General features: G+C 39.2%; 1 protein-coding gene across 1 annotated transcript in view; it reads left to right on the top strand.

Annotated features, from left to right (window-relative positions):
- Positions 1-20,387, top strand: part of LOC133590294 (basic helix-loop-helix ARNT-like protein 1) — a 45,822-nt gene that overhangs the window by 12,486 nt on the left and 12,949 nt on the right. Inside the window, exons 2-12 of the mRNA XM_061942903.1 lie at positions 1,607-1,764; positions 3,845-3,908; positions 5,043-5,190; positions 8,267-8,287; positions 8,370-8,402; positions 10,760-10,789; positions 11,336-11,493; positions 13,927-14,006; positions 14,306-14,398; positions 14,472-14,589; positions 18,686-18,835. Of these exons, the coding sequence (XP_061798887.1) occupies positions 3,863-3,908; positions 5,043-5,190; positions 8,267-8,287; positions 8,370-8,402; positions 10,760-10,789; positions 11,336-11,493; positions 13,927-14,006; positions 14,306-14,398; positions 14,472-14,589; positions 18,686-18,835 (877 nt within the window). The 5' untranslated portion in view covers positions 1,607-1,764; positions 3,845-3,862. The remainder of the gene's footprint in view (positions 1-1,606; positions 1,765-3,844; positions 3,909-5,042; positions 5,191-8,266; positions 8,288-8,369; positions 8,403-10,759; positions 10,790-11,335; positions 11,494-13,926; positions 14,007-14,305; positions 14,399-14,471; positions 14,590-18,685; positions 18,836-20,387) is intronic.

Below are 20,387 nucleotides of genomic sequence, written 5' to 3'. Positions count from 1 at the left end.
GTATGTATGTATGTATGTATGTATGTATGTATGTATGTATGTATGTATGTACCGTATTTTCCGCACCATAAGGCGCCCTGGGTTATAAGCCGCGCCTTCAATGAACGGCATATTTCAAAACTTTGTCCACCTATAAGACGCCCCGTGTTATAAGCCGCATCTAACTGCGCTAAAGGAATGTCAAAAAAACAGTCAGATAGGTCAGTCAAACTTTAATAATATATTAAAAACCAGCGTGATGTGGGCGCGCATGGAGTCGTATATCAACATGGACGGAGCTGCGTGAAAAAAGCCACCCGGCCTCTTCGCGTAAACTTAAACTTACCTTAACCACTCGCTCATCTTTTCTTCATCCATCCCTTCGAGTTAGCTTTTATGATGACGCCGGCTGGAAAGGTCTCTTTTGGCAAGGTCTTCCTTTTGAATATCACCATGGGTGGAAGTTTCTGGCCATTAGCATGGCAAGCTAGAACCACAGTGAAGGATGACTTCTCATTCCCTGTGGTGCGAATATTCACCGTACGTGCTCCCGTTGTATCCACAGTGCGGTTCACAGGAATATCAAAAGTCAGTGGAACCTCGTCCATGTTGATAATGTTCTCTGGCCGGATCTTTTTTTCAGCTATCTTGTTTTTACAATATGCACGGAAAGTAGCCAGCTTTTCTTGAAAGTCTTTAGGCAGTTGCTGTGAAATAGTAGTCCGTGTGCGGATGGAGAGATTGCGTCTTGGAAACCTGTCGCTTAGTAGGAGCCATTTTGTGGTCTTTACAGATGTAAACACACAAAGGAAATGAAACGTAATATCCGCGCGCTTCTTCTTCTTCTACGCGGGCGGGTGGTTGCTTACAGTAGAAGAAGAAGCGCTTCCTGTTCTATGGGGGCGGGTGCTTACCTTGGCGGTTGCTTGCGTAGAAGAAGAAGCACTTCCTCTTCTACGGGGAAAAAAAATGGCGGCTGTTTACCGTAGTTGTGAGACCGAAACTTTATGAAAATGAATCTTAATATTAATCCATATATAAAGCGCACCGGGTTATAAGGCGCACTGTCAGCTTTTGAGAAAATTTGTGGTTTTTAGGTGCGCCTTATAGTGCGGAAAATACGGTATGTATGTATGTATGTATGTATGTATGTATGTATGTATATATATGTGTGTATGGAATGCTTGACTTGGTGAATTCTAGCTGTCAATATACTCCTCCCCTCTTAACCACGCCCCCAACCACGCCCCCCACCTCCCGAAATCGGAGGTCTCAAGGTTGGCAAGTATGGTTATGGCAAACAGAAAAATCAGTTATTTCAGCTATTTTTTCCAAATAAATATTTGTTAGTTCATGCTACCACTACTACTACTACCAATAAAAATGAAACATAAAGAAATGTTCCTCAGAGAAACAAGGTTTGCTGATCTCAAGTAGAGTATGAAAAAGCTCCAGAACTGCACAATAAATGCCTTTCCTGGAGAGATGGGCTAAATTAGTACGTTTTAGTGCTGCAGCTATCGACCGTTTTAGTAATCCGTCAATAGTTTGTCGATTAATCAAGTTACCAGGTAAAACACTGTTTAGCCTTTATGCTAAAAATCTGATTATGTTTGATTTTTTGCAGAGTTTCACAGCGAGCACCTGCTATTTAGGGATCAGAGCAGATTACGTGGATGGAACTTGGCTGAGCTGAATCCACCAGAGACCACATCAAATATCAGCTGACCAGTCTGGGACAGATACAAGTCTCATTAGGGAGGCCTGTTGCTGTTTCTTATCCAGGTAATGAAGTGCCTCAGTCAGTCCCTTGATTCACATTGCAAGCTTTTTTGTGATATTTGCAGTCTAAAATGCCTGAATCCACAGCAGCTTTTTCCAGAGGGTTGCGGCAAAAGTTGCAATGTTTTGAGGCTTATTTAAGGCAAATCTACTTGTGAAGTTAAGAATTGGTTATCAATGTTTTTAAGCATTCATTGACCTAAAAAAGCACAGGATTTTAACAAAAATTGGAAAACAAATACTGTATTGATGTTCTACTCATTTTATACAACACAGATTTAAAATTCTCAGAGCTCATTGTCAAATTAATGTACTGTTTTGATTGATTATAACTAATCATTAAATGACTTAATTATAACTAAAGAAAGAAACACCACCAAAGGCTTCTTGATTGTCCGCTATCTGCTCTGTTGTCCACAAGTTGAAGACATTCTCTGTGTATGTTTTACACTTGAAAAGTGTTTGTCCAGCTTCAACATTCATTCATGTGCCTACACATATTTAGCCCCGCCCATTATAGGGGAACTGCAGTTTTTGGGGAATTTTCCATATCATTCACAATCATTATTAAATACATGACAACGGATGTATTTTTTCAAGCATTGTAACTTGTAAATAAATGTAAATAAACGTAAGCTTACAGCGGAGCCAATGGGAGGTCCTCTATTCTGCCCATAAAACTCCCCCCAAAAAACATCCAAAAAGCGCCAACAATACTCCATTTACATTTTGTGACTTCAATATTAACCAAGTATTAGTGATATTGGTATTATAAGCGCTAACACAGAGTAACTTTTTATAGTGGTGCCATTGATCACAAGCTTGCGTGCCAATGTTGACATGATCGACTGATGAGCTGCTTCCTCCTTTCCTTGCTCGTCAAACTTTATTCTAGATCAAGGCCTTTCACCTGGAAAGTAGAAGGGTGAGGACGTATTCTGACAAGTTGGTAACCTTTTACAGCAAATTTAGACCCTGAAATGGCAAGATTGACACGAAAAGATGCTTGGTTCCACCGCCCATTTCTTAGTGAGTCATCTAAACAGGACTACAATAAGATTCTATCAGTCGGCATCCTAATGACAGCAGACATTTTTTATTGTATAATGTAACACAGGCCGTATACCAGTGGCGTATGCTGGTCTTTCAAGTAAGGGAAGCTAATTTTCAGCTACTCTCTAAACACATGTACAGTCTCCAAAAAAATATATAAAGATGCTAGTTTTGACAAAAAAAAGTCACTTAAAAGATAGTACAATTCTCCATATCAACAGGAACAATGAAATGAAAATTGAAAAATGCTATGGCAGTAGTTTATATTTCAAGATCTCTGATTCGCTCATTTTGCTATCAATGGAAAAGGGAATCAGCCTCAGACAGATCATGCAGAAGCCTGGCGTCTCGGCCACACCCACTTGGAACAACCCACTCTATGCTCCGAATGAATGAGAAGAAAGCTGTCACGAAAGTAGCTGATTCCAAACAAATGTTTAATGTATCGTCGCGCATATTTAGTTAATGAAATGTAAACACAAAAGTACATATTTGACCACTTTTGGCGTGATACTTTAGGGGACGCTGTCTTGCAATCTTAGAGCTATCACCACTGTCGCATACCCATATCCTTGATACTTTTCAATACGCTTCTGTGTATTAGAAAGTATCCAGTAACAGACATGTCCGCATCATTCAACTAAGTCATAAACTTAACTTCTTTAATTACTGTGGTCACTGGATGTCATGTCGTAACTTAAAGACAGCATAAGTCCATTGTAGATGGTTAATAATAAATAGGTTAGTGCCATTGTTCTGTCTGTCTAATTTCCCTTGATTTAACTTTTTCTAACATTCTACGCAACAAAATGTTAAAAGTATGTATGATTTCTGCTGTTATTGTATCGAATCTGTATTGGTATCGGTTAGTACTCAAAGCTTATTGAGTATCATCAGAAGTGGAAAAGGTTGCACCTTTTCATATTCTTCCTGCACCTAATTTGGAATGACCTATTTGTGTCTGCAAATTGATAGTGTTTTTTTTTACTCTGTACGTTTTCTGAGCGATGCATTCTTTCTTTGTTCACAGTTGAGGGCTCAAGAGTGGATGGAAGGAGATGATTTTAACACAGAGGCTGTGATGAACATCTGTGGTGAGACTTCATTTCATTCTGCTTTATTCCACATGTCAGCTCAACATTGTCTCCGGCTAATAGTGTCCTATTTGTTAAATAATGACCGGGCATCCCAGATGTCCTTTATTTAGTGGAACTCCGCTATTTGTCTAGCCAAAGTGATATCTTTTTTTCAATTTCCGTATCGCTAGCAGGCCGAGTGCAGCCTACAGTAGCTGACTTGTTCACACTTTCCGGCGCACTGTGGCTCGCTGGCCGCTTAGAGTCATAGCTGGCTACGCTAGCCACTCAGTAGGCCTAGTGCAGCCTGCGCTGACTGACTGTCTAAATGTATTTTATTATGCTTTTCTAACATGTGGACACGTCCCTATAGCAGGAACAACCTCTGTAAGAAAAGTGGGCAATTCATACATGCTTTTGCCGGCGTCAGTGTGAAGGCATTTTGGCAATTGCAGTGTTCACACTGAAATGAAAAAATCCGATACAGGTCACATATGGTCAAAAAAATCGGAATTGACCTGCAGTGTGAACAAGGCCTGTGTTTCGCTGTACAGTGCTAGTTTATAAAAACAAATAAAAGGCTGACTTGCGCACAGTCATTCTGCCTCCTTCATATTGCTGCCGCCATTACAGTATGTTCATGAATTTATTAAGATTACGTATAATTAAAAGCTTCAAGTTATAATTGTACTAAAAATCTTGTAGCAGATACCATGAATTAATCTTACACCCATGACTTTACTAAGTCACTCACTAGTTCAACAACATATTTAAGTTTTTACAATTACAATGTTTTTTTAATGAAATATAGCCACACTATCTCATGTATTCATGAAATACCTTATAGGGATGTAGTGAAAAGATTTTCTAAACCAGACAAAACATTGAACTAAGGACATAAACTATGGATGTTGTACATTTTGGAATGACTTGCATTGATATGGTGAAGATATTTCCGCCACAAAAACAATGAACTATTGATGATGTAGTACAGTCATGCAATAGAGATGTGTTTTTCAGTTTATTTTATCTAACAGAAACCATTGGTAAGTTTTCTTGCATTTTTACAGAATTTACAGAATTTGTAGGAAATGCCTATCAAAAATGCTGCTGAATCCTCCATATAATGGTACTGTGATTTTGCCTCTGCAGATGACCTAATGGCAGACCAAAGGATGGACATCTCCTCTACAATGACTGACTTTATGTCCCCCGGCTCTACTGACCTCATCTCCAGTTCTATCAGCACTCCCAGCATGGACTACACTCGGAAGAGAAAGGGCAGCACCACAGAATACCAGTAAGCAATGTATTTGTACAGCATACACCATAGAGCTAGGGTCCCAAAACCTTTAGACTCGGGGGGGACACATTCATTGGGTTAAAAATTAGGGCTGTCAGTGGTACACTCGTTAACGCGTGTGATTAATAAAAAATGTTTTATTGCGTTATCATAAATGGAAAATGATTAATCACATTGTTTGTTTTGACCACTACAAGGTGGCACACATTGCACAGGCAGTGATCTCGTCACAGCCAGTGTGATGATAGAGTGATGAGCTCTGCGCCCTTCAAAATAAACTCAGACGAAACTTTAGGTAAAACTGAGGTAATGCAGCGACAAACTCTTATCATCGGCGCACATCAAGTTTAAAATAGAATCTTAAAACGAAACTTGAACGTTAGGATGGCGTCGCTAGCATGAATGCTGAATGGGCAGCAAACAGGACAGTAAATTATGCTGCCTACGTTTATTTGCGTTTACCGCAAATCACCGTTCACATGCGTTACATACTGTACATCTGTACCTAGTATGCTATACAGTATTATTGCAAATATTTTCAAAGTGTGCACTTAATTCTTACTATACTTACTGTCACCAAGTTTTGAGCAAATCAATGACTTGCAGTTCAGTAAAACATTTAAAAAAATGTTCCTGTTTGATCTCAGGGCATTCAATCGATCGCAACTGGATTTTTTAGTTTATCTTAGAAGACGTTTCGCCTCTCATCCGATTAGGCTTCATCAATCTTAAGTCAATGAGCATGGACTGATGAAGTCTACTGAGGTATTGGCACCAGCCGCTAGACTAGATTTGACCAATCTAAGTCTATGAGCATGAACTGATGAAGCCTACTTGGATGAGAGGCGAAACGTCTTCTAAGACAAACCAAACAGTGCAGTTGCGATTGATTGAATTTCCTGAGAATACAATGACCTGGATGAATGAGACATGTTTCTGTATGACATTCTGACTACAAAAATGCAGTTGTATCCAACTATTGGGGTATTTTCTTAAGTGAATTTGATTTATGAAAGCAAACAAATAACTGGTAATTAATCATTATTAATTCAGTTCAAGAGTGTAGATGTGTGTGCGTGCCTGCGTGTGCATATGTATGTATATATATATATATATATATATATATATATATATATATATATATATATACATACACACATTCTTACATACATACACACACAGTGGGTACGGAAAGTATTCAGACCCCTTTAATTTTTTGACTCATTGCAGCCATTTGCTAAATCATCATTAATTACTTATATTTCTCACTAATGTACACTCAGCACCCCGTCTCTACAGAAAATAAACAGAAATGTTGAATTTTTTGCAAACTTATTAAAAAAGAAAAACTGAAATATCACAAGGTCATAAGTATTTAGACCCTTTGCTCAGTATTGAGTAGAAGCACCCTTTTGAGCTAGTACAGCCATGAGTCTTCTTGGGAATGGTCCAACAAGTTTTTCACACCTGGATTTGGGGATCCTCTGCCATTTTTCCTTGCAGATCTTCTCCAGTTCTGTCAAGTTGGCTAGTGAACATTGGTGGACAGACATTTTTAGGTCTTTCCAGAGATGCTCAATTGGGTTTAGGTCAGGGCTTTGGCTGGGCCATTCAAGTCACAGAGTTGTTCCGAAGCCACTCCTTTGTTATTTTAGCTGTGTGCTTAGGCTCATTGTCTTGTTGGAAGGTGAACCTTTGGCCCAGTCTGAGGTCCTGAGTACTCTGGAAGAGGTTTTCTTCCAGGATATCTGTGTACTTGGCCCTATTCATCTTTCCTTCAATTGCAACCAGTTGCCCTGTCCCATCAGCTGAAAAACACCCCCATAGCATGATGATGTCAGCACCATGTTTGACTGTTGGGATTGTATTGGGCAGGTGATGAGCAGCGCCTGGCTTTGTCCACACATATCGCTTAGATTTAAAGCAAAACTTTTATTCTTTGTCTCATCGGACCAGAGAATCTTATTTCTCATAGTCTTGGAGTCCTTCATGTGTTTTTTGGCAAACTTTATGCAGGCTTTCATATGTCTTGCACTGTGGAGAGGCTTCCGTCGGGCCACTCTATCATAAAACCACGACTGGTGGAGGACTGCAGTGATAGTGGACTCTGTGGAACTTGTGGCAACATCTCCCTACTGCATCTCTGGAGCTCAGCCACAGTGATCTTTAGGTTCTTCTTTACCTCTCTCACCCAAGCTCTTCTCCCACAATTGCTCAGTTCGGCTGGATGGCCAGCTCTAGGGAGAGTTGTGGTCATCCCAAACTTCTTCCATGTAAGGATTATGGAGGCCACTGTGCTCTTAGGAAGCTTGAGTGCTGCAGAAATTATTTTGTAACTTTGGCCAGATCTGTGGATTGCCACAATTCTGTCTTTGAGCTCCTTCGGCAGTTCCTTCGAACTCATAACTCTCATTTGCTCTGACATGCACTGTAAGCTGTAAGGTCTTATATAGACAGGTGTGTGCCTTTTCTAATCAAGTCCAATCAGTCTAATTAAACACAGCTGGACTCCAATGTAGGAGCAGAACCGTCTCAAAGAGGATCCGAAGAAATTGACACCATATGAGTTAAATATAAGTGTCACAGCAGAGGGTCTAAATACTTATGGACATGTATTTTTTTTAAATATATTTGCAAAAAATTCTACATTACTTTTTTTATGTCAAGATGGGGTACTGAGTGTACATTAATGAGAATTAAAATGAACTTTTTTATTTTAGCGTGCATGCGTGATAGGTCCAAGTTTGTTTTATAAGGGAATCGAAACTTTACCTTACTAGCCTTTATAAATCAACCATTTATAAATAGATTTTATCGATATTAGAAAAAGGAGAACATAGGATTCACGAACAGAATCAGACTTTATGTGGAGTTTAGCACTTTTAATAATAAAGACGTTAAACAGTACGTCTATTTTCCCGTCTGTGGCGTCATCAAAACAAAAACGGATGGTCGAGAAAGGTCATTGCAAACGCCACAAGACAATAGTGTAATATATATAGCCATCATATCTCATGTATTCATAAAATGTATATAGTGATACAACCTGACAGATGAATGTTTTCTTTTTCAGAATCGATGGCTTCCCATATGAGTAAGTGCAAACACATTAACAGTCAAATCAGGCTCAGTCTGACACACTTCCATTGCTGAATGCATTATCTCTCCCTCTTCAGCAATTTAGACCCAGACAAAGATAAACTGGGAAGGTAAGAGGCCACCGTTACTATTTATTAAACCTGCTTTTCCATAAACCAGATTTTCACCCATTAGTATGTTACATCAACACTTCATACAGTCATTATTAACAAATTAAGCAAAGCATGCTTTTTAAGATACTAAAGTTTGATTTTATCTCCAGGATCGTGGTGTTACTTGGTCTTTGATGATAATCTCAGTCTGTAAAACTAAATGTGTTTACACTGATTACAAATTGGGATAATTAGCGAAACTTTGTTCTGTAATAGATGGGTACCGACACAAATTGTAGTAAGCTGACAGGGTGAAAAGGGTTAGCTATTGGTGCCACTATACAGTGCTTGTTCTTGAGTCTGTTCAACTTCATTGCCAGGCTTCTGAACACGTGAACAGCTTTGCTTAGTTCTAACACCACACACACATTTCACTGTAGCACCCGCAGCAACACAACACTTCCTTTAGATGTACCGATCAAGGTCATGGTAAGCAAGGTGCATTCACAAACAATTACATTTTTGAAAAGACACTTTAAAACACGTGCAAGTTTGCACATTCTACATTCTTTATTGATGCTGGTTTTACTGTTCTAATCCTGACGATTTGTTGAATGTGTTAGTACCGTATTTTCCGCACCATAAGGCGCCCTGGGTTATAAGCTTCAATGAACGGCATATTTCAAAACTTTGTCCACCTATAAGACGCCCCGTGTTATAAGCCGCATCTAACTGCGCTAAAGGAATGTCAAAAAAACAGTCAGATAGGTCAGTCAAACTTTAATAATATATTAAAAACCAGCGTGATGTGGGCGCGCACGGAGTCGTATATCAACATGGACGGAGCTGCGTGAAAAAAGCCACCCGGCCTCTTCGCGTAAACTTACCTTAACCACTCGCTCATCTTTTCTTCATCCATCCCTTCGAGTTAGCTTTTATGATGACGCCGGCTGGAAAGGTCTCTTTTGGCAAGGTCTTCCTTTTGAATATCACCATGGGTGGAAGTTTCTAGCCATTAGCATGGCAAGCTAGAACCACAGTAAAGGATGACTTCTCATTCCCTGTGGTGCGAATATTCACCGTACGTGCTCCCGTTGTATCCACAGTGCGGTTCACAGGAATATCAAAAGTCAGTGGAACCTCGTCCATGTTGATAATGTTCTCTGGCCGGATCTTTTTTTCAGCTATCTTGTTTTTACAATATGCACGGAAAGTAGCCAGCTTTTCTTGAAAGTCTTTAGGCAGTTGCTGTGAAATAGTAATCCGTGTGCGGATGGAGAGATTGCGTCTTTTCATGAACCGGAAACCTGTCGCTTAGTAGGAGCCATTTTGTGGTCTTTACAGATGTAAACACACAAAGGAAATGAAACGTACGGTAATATCCGCGCGCTTCTTCTTCTTCTACGCGGGCGGGTGGTTGCTTACAGTAGAAGAAGAAGCGCTTCCTGTTCTATGGGGGCGGGTGCTTACCTTGGCGGTTGCTTGCGTAGAAGAAGAAGCACTTCCTCTTCTACGGGGAAAAAAGATGGCGGCTGTTTACCGTAGTTGCGAGACCGAAACTTTATGAAAATGAATCTTAATATTAATCCATATATAAAGCGCACCGCGTTATAAGGCGCACTGTCAGCTTTTGAGAAAATTTGTGGTTTTTAGGTGCGCCTTATAGTGCGGAAAATACGGTAATAGGGATGTAAGGATAAACGGTAATAATGATAACTGCGGTAAAACTCTTGAAAGTTGGTGTTTTCATTTCAAATTAAAATGATCGAAAAACCCTGATTGATAGCCATACTTTGATAAACTCACGGACACACTGGTACTAGCTTGCTAGCTTAAATTTTAACATGAAAACAAGAGACATTATTATCTTACCCCATTAAGAAACGGTGTACCTCAATCTAAACTTGTAGAAACACATTGCTGTCCAAACAACTAAGATATTTAATTGTGCACATTGTACCTACAAACTGTGCTGTCTTAGCAGAGTAATTGATAGAAACTCGGAGGAACATGACACGAAGGTGTTTCTACGGTGTATTCAGGACTGCTGAACACAGTAGGACACCACAACGCCCGCCAGAATGCTCTTATCAGTGAAGCATTTGAAACGCAAAACATACAAAAGTGGGATTTCTAACAGTAGGTCTACTTATTTAAGTTATTTTAAAAATTCAAGATTTCAGTGTGTAAAAGCAACTTTTGAGCAAATTCAACAATACCGGTTAATGATAATCGAGAACATTTTGGTGATATGCAATTTTGATAGTTACATCCCTACTTAGTAATCTTTGTAATTATGTTATTGACATATTTGAATGACTATTGTGTTTAACTTACAGCTACTCGTTCCTTTAAATCGTATTTTCTCTTTTCAGTGACCAACCAGGACGGATAAAGAATGCCAGGTATGGGATATTTTGTTCTTTCAATGAAATGTCATTGCCTGATTTGAGGCAGACCCAGTAAATGAAAGACAGGAGTGTATGGACATACCAATGCTCGCTGGCTGCGCCTGCTAAAATGGGTAGCTAAAGGTGAAGGTGTTTAGAAAGTTATACAAAATGTTCTTTTCTTGCCACAGTTGTATAGTAGTAGTAGTTTTTGCCTTTTTATCCTCCTCCTTGTTGCTTCCTTTGCTATAAGCTCTGAGATTTTTTTTAAAGCTATGGCACAGCCACACTAGCTGGCATCCCTTAGGCACACCACACGCTTCTGTTAAAAAACCTTAAAAAAAATTCAGAAATTGATTTTGTAATTTTTTGTAACTCCAGGCTGTTTTTCTTTAGTGTAAAATGGCTCAAAATTGCTGTTTTGACCAAAAAGTCGCCGACCCTACAAATGAAGATTACAGTTGTGGATTTTTGGGACTGTGTGAGCAATACAAACTGAGGGATAAAAATGTCATGTTTCATTATGTGTTCATGTGTACTTTTTCTCACGCTTCTTCACAGAGAGGCTCACAGCCAGATTGAGAAGCGCCGCAGGGACAAGATGAACAGTTTTATTGATGAACTGGCGTCACTGGTGCCCACGTGTAACGCCATGTCTCGTAAACTGGACAAGCTGACGGTTCTGCGCATGGCTGTTCAGCACATGAAGACACTTAGAGGTCAGAGCAAAACCTCTTACTTTGTTCTTAGGGCCAGATTCTCCGATTTGCACTTTAGTTTTTTTACGTTCTTGACGTTATGCAAGATACTCCTTTTTGTATTCTCCCATCAAGTCTGCAGATATGCCCGCCCCGTAACTTTGTAGAGGTGCTGTTTGCAACTTTCTCACAGTAACATTTTTTAAATTAAAAAATATAACAAGAACACCACCTTTATTTACACATCCGAAGGGGACCCCGCATATATCAGCCTTGTTTGGACATCCTGGTACTAGTGGAAGTAATACATCGATTTCATCTGGATCGTTATCATTGAACTATGTGACTATTGGATAGAAATGACATATTTGTTGTAGTGTCTATTAAGGCTGCACGATTAATCAACATCGAATCAACCTTAAGGTTTTGATTAGTTTAATAAATAACCACAAGAGGCTGAGATTGACCGCCATTTGAGTGACAGCCATGGTCACCAATCAGAATTGTTGAGCCTTGCGTTTGTCCGCCTCTCGCTTCAAACAGGGAGAAAAACTGTGTGCATCGCTCTCAGCACCTGAACACATTTATTTAACAATAGAATTAACTGAAGGCAATGATCCCTCTTTTCAGTCATTCACAATCTTTATCAACGGCGTGGCTCGGTTGGTAGAGCAGCCATTCCAGCAACTTGAGGGTTTCTGGTTCGATCCCCAGCTTCCGCCATCCTCGTCACATTTGTGGTGTCCTTGAGCAAGACACTTCACCCTTGCTCCTGATGGGTCGTGGTTAGGGCCGTGCATGGCAGCTCCCGCCATCAGTCTGTGAATGTGGAAAAGAGTGTCTTAAGGGCGTAGAAAAGCGCTATTCAAGTATAACCCGTTTCCCATTGTCTCGGTGGCCGGAGAGCGGCGTGCCAGCTTTACACACAGGAAGCACAGGCAGCCTCGCCACTTGCTGTAAAGTAACACAAATTAGAAGGACAAAAAATATGATAACAAAGCCAAATGTTCCTTTGTGGTAATATTTCAGCTTCAGATCAGATGGGTATTATTAGCCCATCAACACAGACGTTATTTATTTAAGGCACGTTTTTGCTTGCAGAAATAAGTCCACTTTATGTCTTGTTTTATCTACTTATTTAGGATAACAAAGTTGTTTACCTTCCAATTGCAGCACAATGGTAAACAATTCTGCAGTAATAAAAAAAAATGAAAGTTTAAAAACCTTGTAAATGGTTACTTGCAATATTATTACATATCATGATTTCATTACATTATAACACTGTAAAATGTTTTGGATTATTTCTTCAGTTCAAGAGTATGCTGTAGCCAAAGGCTCTGAGTCTGTCTGCATAAAGCCAAATATTTTTTTCAAGTACCGGTAAATGATTGCATATTCTTCTAATCTGTGGCACCTTGAGACAAAAGTAGGTTGATTTACAGTCAACAAGAAACATGTCGTTACTTGTTAGTTTTGCACTTTTTGGCATTTTTATGTAAAAAAAAAAAACAATCGCAATTTTTAGAGAGAAAAATTGCAATTTAGGTTTTTTCTCAAAATCGTGCAGCCCTAGCATCTATCTATCAACTGATTTATTTCACTTTTTTTAACACTCAAACGGTCAGCTGCACTCGACACATTTGAGGCACACACACACATACAAGCCTCTCTGACACGTCACTGCTTTTGTACTAAACACATCTTAAGATCACAAATAACATTAGGGTGAATAATAACAAGTAAATAAAATGTCATCCACTGAGTGACATCTAGCCAGGAAGAATAAACGGTTGTAGTGTGCAGACACGCACTACATCACCATGGCAACACAAGTGCGTGCGGCTTGGATTGATACGACCTTTTCATTTGACAGGAAATGCCCACATTTAATGGTTGCTCGACCTAAAGTGTGCATCTTGGATGAAGGCGCGCACTGAAAAATTTAAATTGAGGGGCAGAATCATTGCAGTTGGAGAATAGGTCTTTAATAACTCGCCAACCCACTGTTTGTCAATAATTTTTTTGATAATTTATTCTGTGATGCATGGATATTCAATAAGATCATTGAATTCAACAGTATTTTAGGCTTTACAAAAAAACATTTTTAGGGATGTTTCAATCAGTTTTATGCTGTTGACTCCGATACTGATGAGTGAGATCGGCCGATATATTCACATTTATTAACTGTCTATTTTTAACTTATTTATGGTGAGTGCTATTGACAGTGTAACAATATCAAAACCTATTGAAACTGGTTCCTATGAGCTTGTATTACGTACAATTGTTTGATCAAAATGAAGTCAATAGTACACAATAACTAAACAAAAGCAAAAACTACTATTACTTTTTTAAATCTTTAGTTTTTTAACCTCAATGTCCTTCTGTGTCCAGGGAAGATTGATGAAAGTAATAAGAAGTAATAGATGTAAAATGTGTGTTTGCTGTTGTATGCAGGAGCAGCAAACCCCTACACAGAGGCCAACTACAAGCCTTCCTTCCTTTCTGACGATGAGCTGAAACATTTGATACTTAGGGTGAGTTCTATACACTTTATAATATGAACTTCTTCCTTTTTAGAAATTGTGAATCTATCACAATTACAAATTGGTAGCCACATTTGGGGAAGTCATTATTTTCTAACCTTTTTTCTTCAAATCAATTTATCATGGTCATGTCTTCGTAACCTTGAAGTCAATCCAACTGTTAGTCATTCATCAGATGAATAAAGATCATTTATACAGTAAGAATAATTTGTTTCTGCTATTGATGAAAGTATTAATGACATATGTGTTGGTACAATTTCTAAAATCAGAATTGTTGTCTGTTTTTGCAGGCTGCCGATGGTTTCCTGTTTGTGGTCGGCTGTGATCGTGGAAAAATTCTTTTTGTTTCAGAATCTGTTTACAAGATTCTTAACTACAGCCAGGTAAGTGAACAAACATTTGATGTAAGCCAAGCAGTCTGAGGACAAATTCAATCTTTGATGTTTTCTTTTTCAGAATGACCTGATAGGTCAGAGTCTCTTTGACTACCTGCATCCTAAAGACATTGCCAAGGTGAAAGAACAGCTGTCTTCTTCCGACACCGCCCCTCGTGAGAGGCTCATTGATGCTAAAAGTAGGCAAATACCTTCTTCTAGTGATACATTTCTGCTTCTTAGGACTGATAGGTTATTTAAAACTGTTATTTTTTAAATGTAGATTTAAGTATGGTTTATGCACATCTGAAGGTAAGAAAGACTCTAACAAAGGTGGATTTAACAAACTGTGCCTTTTTAATTTGTCCTTGCAAAAGCCAGTATCTTCAACAATGGTGAAGTGCTGGCCGTCTCGGGCCATGATTTCCATGTTAAAATCACAGATAGCTTTAGCCCTCGGCAAAACTTAATGCACTTTTCAGAAGCCGCAGTGACAAGGACAAGCCTCTTGGTCTTACTTTGCGGCTGGCTTTGGGGCAGCTTCTTTAGCAGCAGGCATCTTTTTAGGCTTTCGAAACACCGTTGTAGCAATGCTGGCGTTACCGGTGGCTAATGTGGTTTGATGTGTCGTTGCACAATGTTTTTTTCTCTTCCTCATGGAATGTTTGCAGAACATTCTTCTTAGAGTGACGAGAAAAGAAAAAAAAGATTCTTATTTATTATGATTCTGGATCGATACAAAGTTTTCAGGACTCGAACTCCTGACATAAGCGCTGAAAACGTATTTTTAGAATTGATACTTGAATATTTTGAATTGATTCAAAAATCGTATTAAATAAGAGTTGCAAGTCGGATGTGAATCAATTTTTTCCTGCACCAGTAGCAGTCATCAATATTTTACAGTACTTTTATTTTAAAACAGGAATACTAACCAGCGGTTTATCATTAATACTATTGTTCCTTACATACCAAACAATTAATTGCAAGAATCATTTTGAATTGGTTATGATTTGAATCGTCACCCCAAGAATCTGTATCAAATTGAATCATGAAGATTCAAATTCTTACAGTCTTCCTTTTCAAATCGTGAAGAAGTCCCTCACGATCGGCCTATGTTTATATATTGCTGAGAGGACATTTATGACTGGTCGTTAAAAGTTTTTAGGAGAGCGCTTGATTTGCTACAGCACATTACGGGTTAGGGCTGCACAATTAATCAACATCGATACATCGAATCGACGTCAAGATTTTAATTAGCGTGATAAATAACCGCAAAAGGCGGGGGGGTTTTCCGGCATTTGAGTGATAGACATGTTAGCAAGTCAGAATTGTTGAGCCTCATGTCCTTGGCCTCTGGGCCAATTTGATTGATTGATTGAAACTTTTATTAGTAGATTGCAAAGGAAGAGAATACATTATTTGAAACAGTACAGTACATATTCCGTACAATTGACCACTAAATGGTAACACTCGAATACGTTTTTCAACTTGTTTAAGCAAGTTGAAAAATCAATTCATGGTAATCAAAAGTGTTTAAGAAAACAGCAAGTTTGTCTGCGCTGCAGTGGAGCCAGCTAATAACAAACATTGGTGTTGGAAAAAGTTTTAATGGTGACTTGTCCTTGGCCGATGGTCAATAAGACAATCAAACACTAAATGATAATTGCTCTGTCCGTGTGTGTTTATTTTCTTAATCTCCCTCTAAAAACAGGGAGAAATAGGTCTCAATCTCTGGATTGCTTTTATCACCTGAGCGTGTTTATCTAACAGTAGAATTTACTGAACGCAATGAGCCCTCTTTTCACTGATTCACAATCTGTGTCTCGGTGGGCGGAGAGGAAGACCGTTGCTTACACTCACAAGAAGCACGAACAGAGAGCCTCGCGACTCACTAGTGTGAAGTTAAAAAAAAAAAAAAAAAGAGGAAAAATATGATTACAAAGCCAAATGTCCCGTTATGGGAATATGATATGTCGCCCAAAATGAGCTCATCTCCACAAACAAACAAGCGAGAATGTTGTGATGACAACAAAAAAAAGACAATCCAAAGTAGTTTTTCCAACTGGGAAAAAATGCACTTTGAGGTATTTAATATTAAAGTACAATTTTTGCTTACGGTGATGAGTCCATTTAAGTTTTTTTCTTTATTTAGGATAACTAAAAGTTTTTTACCTTCCAATTACAGTACAATGGTAAACAATTCTACAGTAATGTGAAATAGAAGTTGATATACCGTATTTTCCGCACCATAAGGCGGGTTATAAGCCGCGCCTTCAATGAACGGCATATTTCAAAACTTTGTCCACCTATAAGACGCCCCGTGTTATAAGCCGCATCTAACTGCGCTAAAGGAATGTCAAAAAAACAGTCAGATAGGTCAGTCAAACTTTAATAATATATTAAAAACCAGCGTGATGTGGGCGCGCATGGAGTCGTATATCAACATGGACGGAGCTGCGTGAAAAAAGCCACCCGGCCTCTTCGTGTAAACTTACCTTAACCACTCGCTCATCTTTTCTTCATCCATCCATCCCTTCGAGTTAGCTTTTATGATGACGCCGGCTGGAAAGGTCTCTTTTGGCAAGGTCTTCCTTTTGAATATCACCATGGGTGGAAGTTTATGGCCATTAGCATGGCAAGCTAGAACCACAGTGAAGGATGACTTCTCATTCCCTGTGGTGCGAATATTCACCGTACGTGCTCCCGTTGTATCCACAGTGCGGTTCACAGGAATATCAAAAGTCAGTGGAACCTCGTCCATGTTGATAATGTTCTCTGGCCGGATCTTTTTTTCAGCTATCTTGTTTTTACAATATGCACGGAAAGTAGCCAGCTTTTCTTGAAAGTCTTTAGGCAGTTGCTGTGAAATAGTAATCCGTGTGCGGATGGAGAGATTGCGTCTTTTCATGAACCGGATCCCTGTCGCTTAGTAGGAGCCATTTTGTGGTCTTTACAGATGTAAACACACAAAGGAAATGAAACGTAATATTCGCGCGCTTCTTCTTCTTCTACGCGGGCGGGTGGTTGCTTACAGTAGAAGAAGAAGCGCTTCCTGTTCTATGGGGGCGGGTGCTTACCTTGGCGGTTGCTTGCGTAGAAGAAGAAGCACTTCCTCTTCTACGGGGAAAAAAGATGGCGGCTGTTTACCGTAGTTGCGAGACCGAAACTTTATGAAAATGAATCTTAATATTAATCCATATATAAAGCGCACCGGGTTATAAGCCGCACTGTCAGCTTTTGAGAAAATTTGTGGTTTTTAGGTGCGCCTTATAGTGCGGAAAATACGGTAGTTTTAAATGGTGACTTGCATTATTCTCAGGGTCCGAGCAGCGCAGCAAGCCCCACAGGGTCAATGCAGAACACCGCCAGGGCCCTATTGAAATTGCTGTGTTTTTTATTCTTTATGTTTGGATACCTTTTTTGAGGCCCTTAACACGCACAAAAAGGCCTCATATTTTGCAGCTGCAAATGAAATTTCAAAATTGTCTCTTTAACGCCACCTTTTAAAATGACAAAAAAAATCATACCCTCCTACAAGTTTCACGTATCGGCACGAACATTGCGAGACGTCTGGACGTCTATCCTGATGGGACGCACATAAGTCTCAGGAACCCATACCTGAAAACGGACAGGAAGTCGGCCATCTTTGTTTTCGTACAAAAAGGGTTCGTACTATAACAAACTCCTCCTAAGGACTTTGACCAAAAGAGTCTCGGTTAAAATTTCTGATACTGCACTTATAGGTGATGATAAATTGCGAACAAATTTTGTCTTATGCCATAAGATGTAGGCGTGGTATAGCGCCAAACTTTGCTCTGATGGTTATTAGCCAATTTTCAACGAAAAAAAGGGGTTGTACTTTAATGAACTTCTCCTAGGGACTTTAGCCAAATGAGTTGCAGTAGCAATTACAGATACTACACATAGAGGTAATAATAAATTGTAAACAGATGTTGCCTACACCATAAATGTGGGCGTTGCATGCCAACGGACATTGCTCCGATGATTTCCCACAAAACACAAAATGTTAATAAATGGGCTCCACAAATTCATATCTTGATCTTATTTAGTAGAAATGATGATAATGATGTTACCCTCAAGTGCCTGTTTCTACCTACTCGTACTGCAGCCATAGAACAAGTAATCTCGCCTCATTGGAGCGTTTTTTTTGTCTTTATTAAAGTTGTTTTTCAATGTTATTGGTATTATGACAGAATTTCTCATATTGACACGATCATTTTTACCACTTTTTTACATTACATTTTCTAAATTCTGTTGTCTTTTTTTGTATTGCAGCTGGTCTTCCAGTGAAGACGGACATCACGCCTGGTCCATCTCGACTTTGTTCTGGAGCCAGACGCTCATTTTTCTGCAGGATGAAGTGTAACAGACCCTCTGTCAAAGTAGAAGATAAAGACTTTCCCTCTACCTGTTCCAAGAAAAAAGGTAGAGTGCTTTTCAAACACGACGTACACAATTTGTAATCTCCCTTTGCTCCAAAACAAGCACTTCTTGTAGTGCTGAAAGTATTGTCCCACACTTGTTTCCCAGACCTTCACCTCACATGTTTGAAATAGAACAAATGCAAAGGTCCCTCTTTCTATTTGAAAGGCCACATCCTTGTTAAAAGCAGGACTCTCACTTCACTTAGCACAAGACATTACACAACTGAATGCATAAGTGCATTAGGTCTGATACCCTGCTGATTAGACCTTTTTTTTACCACTTACAAACATTGTTGGGGCGTTTATTGTAATCGGGAGAGACGGAAAAAGATTAAAGCATTTATTAAATGTATTGATTCATTTGCTACTACAAACAGTGATTTAGTACTTGGGATAGAACTCCTTGTTGGCAAGCACAGAGGTCATTCTTGTGTGCTTGTGGTCACTATGGTTGCACACATCTCAGGAGGGATTTTGCTACACCCCTCTTTATAGATACCCTCCGAATACGTAAGGTTTTAAGGCTGTCGCTTGGCAACTCGGGTGTTTGACTTCCTTACACAGATTTTCTATGGGATTAAGGTCCGGAGACATAGTACTTTGCTACGTTACGTTAAACAGGTATTTCCCTCAATCAAATACTCTATTTATTCAAATGAATTTATAACTTTTACAACAGCGCATATAATGATAAAATCTCTCACTGATTTTATAAGTTCACCCACTGACTAAGAAATGAACGGTCTTCACTTTTAATGATGCGTTTATTTGAACAGTGAGAGACAGAATATCTAAAAGAAAATCCTGAAAATCATATTGGAAAAAAGATGTATTTGCATGTCACTCAATGAAATAAGTATTTGATCCCCTAGTAATAGGGCTGTCACAATACCAAAATGTTAGTAGTCGATACCGATACTTGTGTATTTAGATTAGATTAGATTAGATTAGATTTATTGGTCCCCTTGGGGAAATTCATTGTCACTGCCGTACATTTAAACACTAGACATTACACATCACACAAAAAAAATAACAAAAAGACATCATACATGACTAACACACATTTACAGGCTTGTCAGACAGGTCGGCCGGGCCTGCTATTAAGGGCGGCTATAGCTGCAGGGATCAGGCTTTTCCTGAGGCGGGCCCTCCGGAATTTGATTGTTCTGTACCTGCGCCCTGATGGTAGTGGGATGATGTATTGGTGTAGTGGGTGAGTGATATCCTGGACTATTGTTTTTGCCAGTCGGGTGATGGACCTGTGGTTTATGTCTGAAATGTTGGGTGTGGGTAGGCCGATGATTTTAGCTGCTATGTTTGTAATGCGTGTGAGTTTGGTCCGGTTGGTTACAGAAAGCATGGTGAAAAAACATGTGGAACAGTACAGAAGGATGGGTTGAACAATGCTTTTGTAAAGTAATAACAGGAGATGAGGTGCAACGTATAGTCCTTTAAGTTTCCGGATGGCTGACAGTCTTTCCATTCTCATTTTATTCGATATCACTATAAAAATTAAAAAAACTGAATCCATGTCCATTACTTTGTTGAAAACA

This window comes from Nerophis lumbriciformis, linkage group LG03 (genome assembly GCF_033978685.3).
Source record: "Nerophis lumbriciformis linkage group LG03, RoL_Nlum_v2.1, whole genome shotgun sequence".
Lineage (NCBI taxonomy): Eukaryota > Metazoa > Chordata > Actinopteri > Syngnathiformes > Syngnathidae > Nerophis > Nerophis lumbriciformis.
This window is presented reverse-complemented; position numbering and strand designations above follow the sequence as displayed.